Here is a 14,332-nt window from a genome sequence, read left to right as displayed (position 1 = left end):
GCTTGTGTCAAAGCGATGAGCTCTGCTGCTTGAGCTGACAAAGTGTTAATACAATTTGTTTCAATAACTTCAGTTTCTGTTGTGACTGCATAAGCGGCCACTAACTCTCCTGTACTTGTTCTCATGCATGAACCGTCTACATACAACGTCAGGTCTGGATCTGACAATGGGACATCTGTCAAGTCTTGTCTGGGTTTCGTCGTGATAGTAATAACTTCACTACAATCATGTGCTAGTGGGTCTGTTCCGTTTACTGGCAAAAGTGTGGCAGGATTTAATGTACTACAACGTCTGATTTCTATGTGTGGCTGAAACAATGTTAATTCATAACCCGTCAATCTTGCTATAGTCAAGTGTTGTGTTTGTGTTCGGTTCAAGAGAACCTCTACTGCATGTGGTACTTGTACTGTCAATTGATGTCCTAATACTATAGAATCGCTTTGTCTGATTGCTAAAGCTGTCGCTGCCACTGATTTCAGGCACGCAGGAAGAGCTTGAGCTACGGGATCTAATGTGCTAGAAAAGTAAGCACACGGTTTGTGTGATCCTGCTTGTTCCTGTGTGAGTACTGACAAGGCAGTACCTTCGCGTTCCGTAACAAAGAGTGTAAACTGTTTACTGTAACATGGTGTTGCTAAGACAGGTGCTTGGCATAAAGCTTTCTTTAAGCTTTCAAAGGCTTGTGTATGCTCCTGAGTCCAAGGAAGAACAGTCGGTGTGGCTGCCTCCCGAGTTGTCAACTGAATGAGTGGTTTTGCTAGAAGTGCATATTGAGGGATCCACTGTCTACAGTATGAAGTGAGGCCTATAAAAGCCCGCACCTCCTTTTGTGTCTTGGGTATTGGCATGTTAGCAATTAACTGGATGCGCTCAGGTGTAAGCTGTCTTCCCTCCTTGGACAGCGAGTGCCCTAGATAAACAACTTGCTGGACACAGAATTGCAGCTTAGAAGGGGACACCTTGTGCCCCTTTTTGGCCAGAAATTGTAAAACCGTCAGTGATGCTTTTTCACATTCCTGTTCACTTCGAGCGGTGATCAGCAGATCATCGACATATTGAAGCAAGGCAGTGTTAACTGGCATGTGGATACTGTCAAGTTCTCGTTTTAGTGCTTGACTATAGATGCTGGGGCTTTCTGTGAATCCTTGAGGTGCGCGTGTGAATTTAAAACTTCGTCCATTCAAACTGAATCCGAACAAGTATTGGCTTTCCGGATCTATCGGGATGCTGAAAAAGGCATTCTTGAGATCAATTACAGTAAAGAACGTTGCTTTGGAGTCAATGGCTGTCAGTAATGAAGAGATGTCTGGGACCACGGGGTATTGAGGTACAATGCATTTATTTAATTCGCGCAGATCAATAATTAATCGATATACCGGCGGGGCTTTTGGATCAGTTCGTTTAAGAATCGGAATTATCGGGGAATTACATACATTGGAGTTGGTTTCCACAACCACTCCTTGGGAAATAAGCTCGTCAATGATTTGCAGTAAAGCCACCACAGCATCTGGAGGTAACTTGTATTGTCGTATTCGTGGTAATACTACTCCTGTTTTAAGTGTGACTCGATATGGTGTAATGTTCATGCAACCAACATCAGTGGGGCCTTGTGCCCATAAGTGTGTAGGTAAATTCTGCAGTCGGTGATCCATGTCTCGGGACACATAGTGTCCTTTGAAATCACGTAAAAATAACCTTACTCCTTCCGGAGAACAACATATTATAGCTCCTAGAGCTTTCAATGTTTTTATACCTAACAGGTTTTCTGGACATGATTTAGTAAGCAATAAATCTGTAGTTCGTGTCAAGGGACCAATCGTAAGTGGAAGGGGTTGTGATACTTCATTAATGATAGGTTTTCCTGAAAAACCAAGGGAAATATTCTGTGAGCCTGAGAGGGGTGCCCCTGGAACTTCACTGCGTCGTATTGTTGTTCTGCTTGCCCCTGTATCAAGTAAAAATTTTCTATCTTGGCCTAATAGTTCACTGTGCACATAAGGTCCCTCTTGATCTACAGGGACCTCGATAAGGGGTAAGCCAACTTCCCTCTCTAGGCTGTTTCATGCGTATCGTTGATAGTCAGGATAGTCATATTGTGCATACTGGTACATTTGTCGTGTCGTTGTTTGTGCGGTAGCAATAGGCTGCGCTGGGGGGGCTGGCATGGACTGTTGTGGAGCTGGCATGGACTGTGCATGCTGAGGGACTCCTTGTTGGTTCTGATCCTGTCTAGGTGGCCGTGGTCTTTCCTTTGTTATACCTGTGGCGATATTGTGTTTTAAGACTGGACAATCGTGTATATAATGACCTGGCTGCTTACAATAGTTGCATGTCCCTTTCACAGGACCTGCTGAATCACTGGACTGTGTCATACCCTTTTTATGACCGTCAACTGGAACTGACTGGGCAACAAGCATTTTCATTTTTGTGTCTTTCATGCGTCTTTGTTCATGGTCTTGTTCCTCTCTAATTCTATTGTGGTGATATTGTAACATCTGTAACATTTGTGACGGGGTGTTACCTTGCCAGGTACTCTCGAATTTCAATACTCTATTCTTAACTTGGGGCAGGGAATTTTCAACTAATTTTGTCACAAACAGATGTGGATATGATTCGCTACTTGCTTTTAGGCCACTATTTATACCAAAACATTTTTCGAATCGAGAATAGAAATCACTAGTGTCTTCATCTTGCTTTTGTTTACAGGCTGAGATTGCACCCCAGTCTTCCTTTTTCGTACTTAATAAACGTGGCAGTACCTGTACTAGTAAACCTGGTAACACTTTAGTCTTGTCCCCAAGCCCTGAACCTGGGGCTCGGGCCTTCTCTTCTGTTTCTAATGCTGTCCAATCTATCTTTTGGTCTCCCACCTCCCAATCTTTTTCTTTGAGTTTTTCGTAAATGCCAGCAGGCATTAATACTTTCAATATTTTCATAATGTCGGGGTAGGTATATTCTCCCATGAGTAACATGTCTTTAATCTCACGGTGGAAACCCACTGGATCTTTGTCATGACTGGGTACCACTTTCTTCATTTCTAATAGTTCCATTTTAGATATGGGTGTGTATACAAATACACGTTTAAACTCATTGTCATCACCTTTTATTGGGTGCACTTCACGTAAGGGATTCTGTCTATCCATATAATACGTCGTTCTTTCCTTGATGGGCAGTGAGACATGTTCTGGGCATACAGAAAGAATATACTGGTTTCTGTATTCTAGTATTTCTCTAATTAAATCAGTACCTGAACCTCTCCATTTATTTGTGAGTAATTCAGTCAATATATCAGGTAAAGGACCAGGATCGGAGTGTTGGCTTTTATATAATATAAGGAGATGTTGGATCATGTATATACCAGCTAAACGCTGTTCATCTGGGGTAACGTTCAAAAACGTGCGAGCTAGTGCATCATCATTGTATTTTCCGGGACTGTCAGCCCATAGTACTGCTGATCTAGCTAATTCTTGTTCGTCCATTGAATCAAGTATATGATATCCCCTTCGTTCTCGGAGTAAGTTGTCAGCGGCTTGGAACAAATGTTCGGGAGATCTTATATTTATTATAGGTGTTTGGAAATTTCTATTATTTTCTGGACGTATCGGACGTACCGAATCATTAAAGCATCTAGTGTTATTAGAAAATCTTCCTCTACCTACATAAGCCATCGTGTCCACGTGTCCTGTTGGCATTCCTGATTCTTCCCCCTCCTCTCTGTTTAGTTCATGCTCGTCTACCTCTAATCTTTCTTCGTGTATTCGTTCTATTTCTTTGCGGATCTTTCGGTACATAGCTACTATACATAACTGTCTATCATGTCTTCCTTCTGATATATTCTGTCCCCAAGTGACAAGTTTTTGCATTTCTTCCAGATTTACCCCAGGTCGGTCTTGATTTCTGATTACACAGTTTATAAGGAAACGTAACAGTTGCCCCTGTACCTCTGCTTTCTGGTACTCCATGGCTCTGCTAATACTTTCAGGACCTCGCCCTGCCTGGACAAAGTGATATATATTTTCTAAATGTGTAGTCATTCCTGGTAGCTTCGTTAAATATATTGCAGCTCGTCGGATACGTAATGATGACAGCAGCATTTCGTCCCGTTTACCGGGCACAGGATCATATCCACAATCTACTAGAAGTTCCTTAAGCATGTTGGGAGTTGCTAATTTGGGTGTACGTTGGTGTGCTAATTCTCTAAGCGAAAGTTTATTTCCTCTGGGTGGTGTAGAAAAAATGTCTGTCGTACCTCCTGTAGCACCATCTGAGGTGCTGGGCGTGAAAGGATTTGTTGGATGTAAGACAGAAACCGTAGATGCGGGAAAAGCGGTAGAAACAGATGTGGATGTCGGAATGTGTGTCAGAGTTTGTTGTTGCGGAGGTACAGGCGGATGATCTTGGCGTTGTGTACCATCGGTAAGCGGTCTATGTGGTGCGGTGTTAACATACTCGGGAGCTGCGTCATCTAAATAAGAGGAAAGGAAAACATCTTCTGCGGTTTTGGGATGCCCTTTGGGATGTACTTTTATCGGAAACAATGGAGGTGGCAAATCTTTTGGTATTCCCGGGGTAGCCTTAGGTAACCCCTCGGTCAGAAGAGGATACATACCATTCATAAGGGCGTTTCTTTGTCTATCTACTTGTTCTGATTTTACTCGGGTACCTTCCTCAATTAAGATATTTTCTTGGGCTTTATTTGGATTCTCCTTACTTTTTTCTTCCTGTCTGAGTGCTTTTTCTGTACGTCTATATGATTCTTTACGCCATAATTCAATGGCATCTTTCTGTGATTGTCTAGCTTTCCTTTTCCATAATTCTTCTTCTACTTTCATGATGCAATCCGCATCCCAGGTCCCAGCTGCGGGCCACCTCTGACTTTCTGGTAATTCCTTGGTGTAGTCCACCCATAAATCAAGAAATAATACGGCGTCTAGGCCATGTTTATGATACATGAAGTACCCTGGAGTGTCCCTAGGAGGAATGGGAACAGCTTCTTCGAGTACCCCTTTTCTAGTTTTGATCTGTCTTAATTTCGAGAAGAGCGGCATTTTGAGAACTGGTTACTTAATATGAAACACACTTAATACGATAAACACAATAATGAACAGTCATTCATACCACAATCTTCAAAACATATTAAAACATTTAACATTTAACATTTAACATTTGACGAACAATAATGATTAGAAGGAAACTAGTTACCGGCATAATACTTAATACTAGATAATACTGAATTATATACGAGACATACTGGATATACTGCTAAACAGTACAGATACACTGCTAAAACAGTGCAGACCGGATCTGTGTACCCAAACCCGTCTTGACCGGCACGACTTATGTGCTCGTCTAAACGCCTCCCCGGCAACGGTACTCACCGGGTAGCTCGGAACGGAAGGCCTCGGAACTGAACTGGACTGGACTGGACCGGACTGGACTCGACGCGGAACTTCGGAACTTCGGAACCTGGTGGGCCTCTGTATACCTCGGATCTTGCTCTCTCTGCTAGGCTCTGGTCGGGATACTTCGCACTTCTCACCGCCTCGTCTGGGTGTTGATCGCAGCCTCAGTCGCCCCCGCTTGGCCGTAGGGAGATACAGGAAATCCTGCAGGTACGTGTTTTTGTCCGTTCAGCTGTGGCAGGAGACCGGGCCTGCAACGCACCTCCGGCGCGTGAGATGAGAAAGTGTCCCTATTCGGGCGCCAATTTACGTGGTAAATATTTTAATTACCTGTACTATTTTTGATGCGGAAATATAATAAGAATAACTCAGTAAAATGAGAGGCAGAATCCGTGGTATTAGAGGTTCTGAAAGGGCTTTATTCCTTATACAATTCGAATTGTAGGCATCATATTCCATCACCACGGAGGTTCAGGAAGTGAAGGGCATACATTATTGACAGGTAATCATTTTTATAGAAAAGGCATTACAATGAAACAGATGCAGGAGGCGTAACAGCTGATAAAATAGGTAAAGATATGCATGCGTAACTAGAAATAGGCGTAACTAGGCGTAACTAGAAAACGTCATTATACATGATGTCACAAATGGGTGGATCCATGAAGGAATCTTGCAATGTCAGCAGAAATATTTGGCAGAGATGCGCGCGCAGCCGCATGACGTGTGATTGACGTGCAACTAGGGGGTGAAGGGGACTTGACATTTAACTCTACATGTGGAGACAGAAGTCTGGGGGGTCAAGTCAACCTAATCCCGAATCATATCTAACATCCTATGTTTAAAGAACTATGTGATCCAAAAGGAAAGGTCTTTCGAACAAAATCTATTCTATACTGACTGTGAGTGCGTGTACAAGCGTCTAAGTGTCTACATGAGATGCGAGGGCAGAAATCTTCCATAGTAAAAGGGGCTATGAATTACTTGCACGAGGACAGCAAGGCCGGGCTCTTCGCTCGGTAGCTGGAAGAATGTTTACCTAAACTACTAGACAGGAATGCATTGGATGAGGAGCGGAGCAGATAATCTTGAAGGTGAAATACAGTTTTTGGCAGGCAGACAGGCCGAAGTCAGGCACCGTTAGCCGCGCAGGGAGTAGGACAAAGTTCATGGATACAGATGCAGGCTCAGGCCGGAGCTTTCGGAGACAAGAGGCAGGAAAAGACTTGATGACAGGATTCAGGGCCTACTCGCCTGAACTGTAAAACGGGGAAAGTGAACCACATAAAGTCGGTGGCCTTTTATACTTAGGAATGGAATATCCGACCCATTCATGGCAGATCTGAAAGAGAACATGTTGACGGTGGACGCACATGTATTTGCGTCTTCATAACTGGAACTGGAGGGAACATACATGTACTTGTAGCATATACATGGAGCCGTTGGGGTCTAAGATAGGGGACATAACTGATCACAAAAATTCATATTTCCTCAGTACTACTACTGCTATTACTACTAACAATGGCAATAACAACAATATTAATAATAATAACAATATCCAATATTAAATTAGTATACGCTAACATGTTATATTATAATATGCGTAGTGCAAAACCACACTGAAAATCAGCAGTGCACTGCAGAGGAACATTGCAATTATTATTATTAGTAGTAGTAGTATTAGCTGTAGTAGTAGAAGCAATAATGCTAGTAGATATACTAGTGGTAGTAGATGGATTATCACTAGTAATCTTTCTCCTATACCATGCAACTCATTTGAATTAACGTGGATGCAGAAGGGTGTCTATCCCACATCTGAGAGGTTGGGAAACCTAGATATGAGAGTCCTCTGCTTTGCTAAACATTTTTTTCAGAGTAGGTAGGCACTGCCTTTCTAGACTTCTGCTTTGACTATTTACTCCAGCACTCCCAGAAGACTTAACTTATAGAGAGTTCCTCTATTGTTCCACATATTTCCATCCCAGAAGATACATTTACTCTTCCATTTGGGATCCCCATTGATTTTTCTCTTGAAATTTCTCTTGAATAATTATGATTATTGTATGTTGGCTGAGTTCTTGTCTTAATCTTCCTTTTTGCTGTTCCTGTGCTTATACAAAGAGAAAAGTACTAACCCACACTTAACTGAAAGTTGATTACAAACACAACCTCTCTTTTTGCATTCTGTCAGAGCCATGTATGAGTTGTTGTCTGTCTCTTTGTTATAGCATCCTACTTAATGGTCTTTGATGGAAATGTATCTTAAGAGCCAAACCATGTGTGCAATACTTCTCTGAGTTTGTATTCACATCCATGCATTTGTGTATACTTTTCTGAATTCTGCTTGAACCGAGGTATCATTTGATGCTATTGCATTTTTGCTGTTGGACCTGTGTGATTATTCACGTTTTATTAATCAAATGTTCGTCTTTGTGTATGCTTTCCCAATTTCCACTTAATCCTATGCATCCTACGATCAGATTCCATTTTAATACTGCCCTTTTGTCTGCCGCTATAATGCTCTTTGGGCCTATTTCGCACTTTGGAAACCCAAAACATAAATAAATATCCTCCTCCTCAAATCCTCTCAACCTGCTACATGCCCTTCATCCAGCTCATTTTCCTCTTTCAATTCCAGTTAATTTCGATGTAGGAAGCCATGGTTCAAAAAAATAGGTAATTAGAAGAATTCAGGGGCTTGTATTTTGGCTTCTTAAAAAATGTGAATTATTTATTTGTTTGCAATTGTTGTTAAAATCATGGAAAACCTCCTCCATTTATTGGCAATGTTTAAATTATTTACCTCATTTTGTTGAGAGAAAACGTAATAATGCCTGAAATCACAACATAAATGTTCACTTGTTGCTGGTCACAAAATCCTGCTTTGGGTCACTGCTGATTGAACTCTGTAACTGTTGACCATCAGTAAAAATAAAAAAAAAGAAATGTGTTCTTTCAAAAAGTTTGTAATTTGCCCTTTACACCATCCCCAGGTATTAATATAGTAATTTAAATTATCTTTCATAGCTGCTCTAATATATATTTCAACATTTCCTTTTCTTTATAATTCCCAGGTACACATTGATTGGTTCTTCAACCCTAGAATGCTTATCAACTGGGAAATGGAGCGAGAATACCCCACAGTGTGTGGCTGTTTCCTGTGATGAACCTCCAAATGTAGACCATGCATCACCTGAGACTTCCCATCGTCTTTTTGGAGACATAGCAGTCTACTACTGTGCTGATGGCTACAGCTTGGCTGACAATTCACAGATGATCTGCAACGCACAAGGGAAGTGGGTGACACCAGAAGGAAAAGATATGCCCAGATGCATCGCCGATTTTTGTGAGACGCCTGCTACAGTGCCGTACAGCATTCTGGAGTCACTTCAAAAAACAAAATTTGCAGCTGGTTCTGTTGTCAGCTTTAAGTGTATGGAGGGTTTTGTGTTAAACACTTCCGCGAAGATTGAGTGTGTTCGGGGAGGGCAGTGGGTCCCCTCCCCGTTTACCATTCAATGCATCCCAATCCGCTGTGGCGAGCCCCCGGGTCTCAAAAATGGCTATGTGAGTGGAACAAACTTCAGTTTTGATGCTGTTATAGCTTACAGCTGCAATAAGGGGTTTTATATAAAAGGTGAAAAGAAGAGGACATGTGAAGCCAAAGCAGAATGGAGTGGTCGCATGCCTACTTGCCAGCCGGTGTTTTGTGGAGATCCACCACCAATTGAAAACGGGGTTGTTGAGGTAAGAATATTGACAGTTTTTCAAAAAGCCTGTCAGTGGTATTTTTACAGATGATTTGACAATGGTAATTTGTGTTGCAAACACACGACAGCAGTGATACATATACATTAACAAGATGAGGAATAGTGAACAAGTATGAATAGTGTGGGGCTATTCTAGAAAATAAGGACCTCATTTGTTCCATCAAGGCAGCAGATTGATGTGTCTCGCTGCCATATCAGACTACAAAGCATCTTATTTGAAGATCTCGGCCTGTCTAGCAGAGACTGCTTCACCTTTAGAGGGACCACAATCACCAGGGTTTAACCTAGACAGAAACTAGGGTTGGACACCAAAATAAAAGTGGCCTCCCATTTGGAATTTGGGTGCTAAAACGTGTCTCACATTTGGAGAGCATTCACTGTTATTTCTACAGTAAGCCTCCCATGTCTATGGGACTCCCACACCATCCCACACCAAAGGCATTAGCACCCTATTTAGCCAATTATCCACTGATTGCATTTCAAGGGAAATTGGCAATGGGCATATATTGCTAGCACATTCTGCATTTGCTCAACTAAAGGAAGGCTTGAGTTGGAGAGTGGATATTTGTGTAGTAGCTTTTGTGGGTCAAGTACCAGTTAATTCATTTTCAAATTAGAACACCACCACTTGCCTTGGCACACCAGATTGCATATGGTACCTCTCCTTCCATATGGTGAGTTTATTGTGAGACACTCACTTCTTGCTGCATTGTGTGCCCAGTGCAACCTACCATCACCATTGCCTGCACAGTGCTGTCTATTACTCCATCCTACTTATTATATAAAGATCAACTGCAGCCCACAGACATTGATAAATCTTGCTCACCACCACGGACCCGGCCTGCTACACATCTAGTAAACCAGTCCACAAGTTGACCTGTCAGACTGACCCACTTGACAGCGCTAGATTGCCCTACAGGCAAGCACTGCAGAAAGCTCAGGAGATTTGATGGGTCATGTTCAATGTGTCTGGGCAGCAAAGTTGTCTGTTTTTAAAATACAAACTCTCAAAGTGGGAACTTGTTTTTGTAAACCAAAAAACAAATGGCCCTGACATACTGGTTTATTTCTCCTAGAGTGTGGGGATAATGTCTGTGAATACCTGCATGGGACTGCCAGGCTTTACCTTGCAGTTCTGAACAGAAAGGAAATATGTCAGAATTTCTGCCCTAAATATATCGAATTTCTGAGGTATGTAGACCGATGGTTCAATGTATATATGGCTCTCAGTCTAATGTTTCCGCCGATACGTAAAAGGAGCCTTTACCAACAGAAGCTTGATGTTTCACTTGACACTAAATAGTTTGGAAAATCTGAAAGTTTGGTGGATATGGTACTCCACCACATTTGTGGTGGAATACCTAGTCCGCCAAACACTAAATAAAGTCCATGTCTAAAAACAGAATAACTGTGTATGCAAACCTCATATTTCCACATAGTATGATAGATATGTATTAAAGAATTTATGATCAACTCTTAATAGAAAAAGTAATAAAGTTAAGTGTCCTTTGTAGCCAACAATGGTCATATAACCTTATCACTCATAGTGAGACAACTGAATACCCATTTCACCTACTTAACCAAATGTCACTTATTTAGCACAGATTGCCTCACACTTAAAGGTCGAATTGCCCTCTATTTCCCAATACCAAAATTAATTAGTGGCCTTCTTAGCCATGTGCTCCATAATTTGTGTATGCCGGTGTCCTCTACAGCGAGCTCATATAGAAGTTTCCTCTTTCATGACTTAAATGTTTTCAAGGCATTAGTCACTGTATTTTATGGACATTTGTGCCAGCTGAATCATTGTACATAGGTGATCTATGTGTTGCTTAAACGCACCCAATCCATGCTTGTGGGCAGAGGTATCAGATGCTTTCTGAGGGGAACCAGGCTGTCAAAGAACCTTTCCCTTTGCATCTGGCTGATGTCTTAACTGATTTCTGAAGACTTACCTTTGCTTTGAGATGTTTCCTAGATGGGCATGACCTATTAGGGATAAAGGGGTTGTTTTTTTGTTTGGTCTAAGCACTAACAAGCAGTTTAGGTGCACTCTTTGTGAATATAAGTATTAAAGTCAACCCATAATCAGAGCAATAACCCAGCTGCAAGAAGCAGTTACATTAATTATACTTCTGTAGCAACCACAACCATGCTAAGGAAGACAGACACTGTAAATAGAGCAGAGAATTCACAGTTTCTGCTGCATCAGGTCCTGGTACTTGAACGTAATTCATATTAAACCCAAACAAATGAAGGACAGCCATTGTTACTAATCACGCTCTGCCCCAATAGTTTTCACTCTCATTCTAGATCCCTAAACATAGAACAAAAATGATTGTAGATGGTTTTCAAACTGAGGGGCATATATATGAGCCCTGTTGCATTACTCTTGCTTCACGCAATGTAGTGAAAGAACGACACAACTCCGAAATTAGATGTTGGAGGCATATGAGCTGCAGAATTCATACTTTTGCATAGATCGCCATCTGGTGTTGGGCTCGGATGATTGCAGTTTGTTTTTGTCCTGGAAGAAGTCTTTGTAGTCACGAGGTAGGGGACTCCTCCCTTGGACGATAGTGTGCATGGGCATCGACTCCGTCCTCAGATTGTTTTTTTGGACATCGGGTTCGGATGTAACTTCGGCACTCCGGTTCAGTACCGTGTTTTCCAAACCTTTCGACGCGCAAACCTTCCCAACTCGATGGTATTGTTTTTGTTTGCGTGCTCTTCAATGCGCTAACTCAAAAATACTCGATTCCAGTCGTCGACCCGGGGCGCTGGTCCTATCGACGCCATTTGGGCCTACGGCTAATGGAAAAGTCTCCATTTATAAAAAATGCCCCCAGTGTGGAGCTAAATTTCCACACAGCGGCCACCACAAGGTCTGCAACCTTTGTCCCTCGCCACAACACGAGGAAAAAGATTGCCAGGCCTGCGCCTCCTTTCGATCTAAAAAGACTATCCGTGATCGCCGGGCTCGACGACAAGTTATGGCGCAACAGGCTGCATCGGTGCCAGAAGACATCTTCGATGAAGGCCCCGACATTCCAGAGGCAGAGGATTCGGAGGAGCTCGACATCGTATCCAAAACTGATGACTCCGACTCCGATGACCACATCACTCCAGGTCAACGAGTGAGTACAACTGCACCTGCCCCTACCCCACCCGAAAAAAAGAATGCTCCGGTCAGAACTTCACCTGAAGGTCTTAGTCGCGACCGAAAGAAAACTTCAGAATGCCTGCCTCCAGGCTCTGAAAACAAAGGAAAAGCCTTCCGGCAGCTCGGGACCGAGCAAGCCAAATATCAGTGCCCAAAAGACACAGTCTGTGCTGAAATCGCAATACATCCTACTCCTGTTACCTCCAAAAAGACCTCGGCATCGAGCTCTTAGGCACCGAAGGACCAAAAGGCCTCAGATCCGAACCACACCCAAACATCTTCGGATCCCATTAAGATTTTCGACTCAACCTCGAAGCCGAACGAGCAAAAAAACCCTTTTAAGGCTCCAGAGCAGAAAGCAACAGCACGTTCGGAACCGAGAAAATCAGCAATGAAAGGAGACGCCAACCAGGAAGAACTGTTTCAAACAGATCCTATTGATTCGAAACAAAAGACATTGCATGTGGACCCTAAAACAGGCCATATTGTCAGTCTCCCAACAAAGAAGAGGAAATTAGATACCTCACACACTCCTGAGGTACCTGTGAAGAAAAGAGACTTTGCAACTTCCCCCATAAGACCCTCTTCTCCTGTTCTTCCTACTAAGCCTTTGTCTCCTACAAAGTCTCCCATACACTCTCCTAGACTCTCTCCATACTCACCACCACCACAGGATGATGATGACCTAGGGGACGGGGTTGACATAATGACCCTTTAGATGACCCTGATGATGACACTGCTATACCACAGGACTCATGGGCAGATTACAATGATCCTGCAGATCCTCCAGACCTTCCTAATCCAGATGCATACCCAACACGGCCATCTCCCCCAGATGACAACATAGGGTTTAGTCAGCTTATTGATAGGGCTGACCAATATCATGGTGTACAAATGCATTCAGACCCTGTGAAGGAAGACTTCCTGGGAGATGCTTTTGCCCAGTCACACAAGACAATACAAACATTGCCTATGCTCAAAGGTGTCATTAAGCACGCACCAGATGTCTTCAAAGACCCTGTCAGGACCAGAATTCTCAATCCTCGCATTGATAAAAAAACTATAAACCCGCTCCCAATGATCCCACCTACATTAAAGGACAACTCCCTTTAGTTTCTTTGGTAGTGTCCAATGCAAGGAAACGTGCCAATTCTCAAACCTCCGGTGATGCTCCACCTCCAGACAAAGAGTCTAAACTACTAGACGCTTCAGGCAAACAAGTTGCCTCCCAAGCAGCTAATCACTGAAGGATAGCTAATTCACAAGCACTGCTTGCCAGGTATGATAGGGCTCTCTACAATGAGCTTGAGGACCTAATTCAGCATTTGCCTGACCAATACAAGGCCAAAGCCAATTATCTGGTCCAGGAGGGCAAGTTAATTACAAATGCATCCATTAAATGTACCCTTGATGCAGCAGACACCGCATCTAGATCTGTCAACACCAGTGTCTTACTACGCAGACATGCATGGTTGCGCATTTCTGGTTTTAAACAAGAAGTGCAAACTACTATCTTAAATTAGCCGTTTGACCATGAACACCTGTTTGGACCAGCTGTAGACACAGCTTTGGAAAGAATTTAAAAAGACACAGACACTGCAAAATCTATGGGAGCATTACATTCTCCATCAACACGAGGCTCCTTTCGTCGCACCTTTTATAGGGGTGCATCCAAAAACATCAGCGCAGACACTGCTTCCTCCTCCTACAAAAGCCCGTTACAAACATCCCCCAACAAGGGATATTTCAGAGGTGGGCACAGGGAAAATAATAACAAAGGGAGAGGTCGAGGTAACAATCGGACCTCCCCTACTACCAAACAATGACTTCCCTACACCCCCTCCAGACCATTCCACTCTGGTCGGAGGAAGACTCTCACAGTTCCTACCTTTCTCGAACTCCATCACTACAGACAGGTGGGTAAGACAAATTATCCAGTATGGTTACTGCCTGGAACTTACTGCAACTCCCCCCCCAACATACCACTCAAACAGTGTCCA

General features: G+C 42.9%; 1 protein-coding gene across 5 annotated transcripts in view; it reads left to right on the top strand.

Moving 5' to 3' along the window:
• SVEP1 (sushi, von Willebrand factor type A, EGF and pentraxin domain containing 1) overlaps positions 1 to 14,332 on the top strand; it is a 1,063,460-nt gene that overhangs the window by 916,005 nt on the left and 133,123 nt on the right. For all 5 annotated transcript variants that reach the window (XM_085641350.1, XM_085641349.1, XM_085641348.1 and 2 more), the window contains one exon: positions 8,474 to 9,146. In XM_085641350.1, coding sequence (XP_085497476.1) covers positions 8,474 to 9,146 — 673 coding nt within the window. The remainder of the gene's footprint in view (positions 1 to 8,473; positions 9,147 to 14,332) is intronic.

Source organism: Triturus cristatus, chromosome 2_2 (genome assembly GCF_964204655.1).
Source record: "Triturus cristatus chromosome 2_2, aTriCri1.1, whole genome shotgun sequence".
Classification (NCBI taxonomy): Eukaryota; Metazoa; Chordata; class Amphibia; order Caudata; family Salamandridae; genus Triturus; species Triturus cristatus.
The sequence above is the reverse complement of the archived record's forward strand: the minus strand, read 5'-3'. Positions and strand labels throughout refer to the sequence as shown.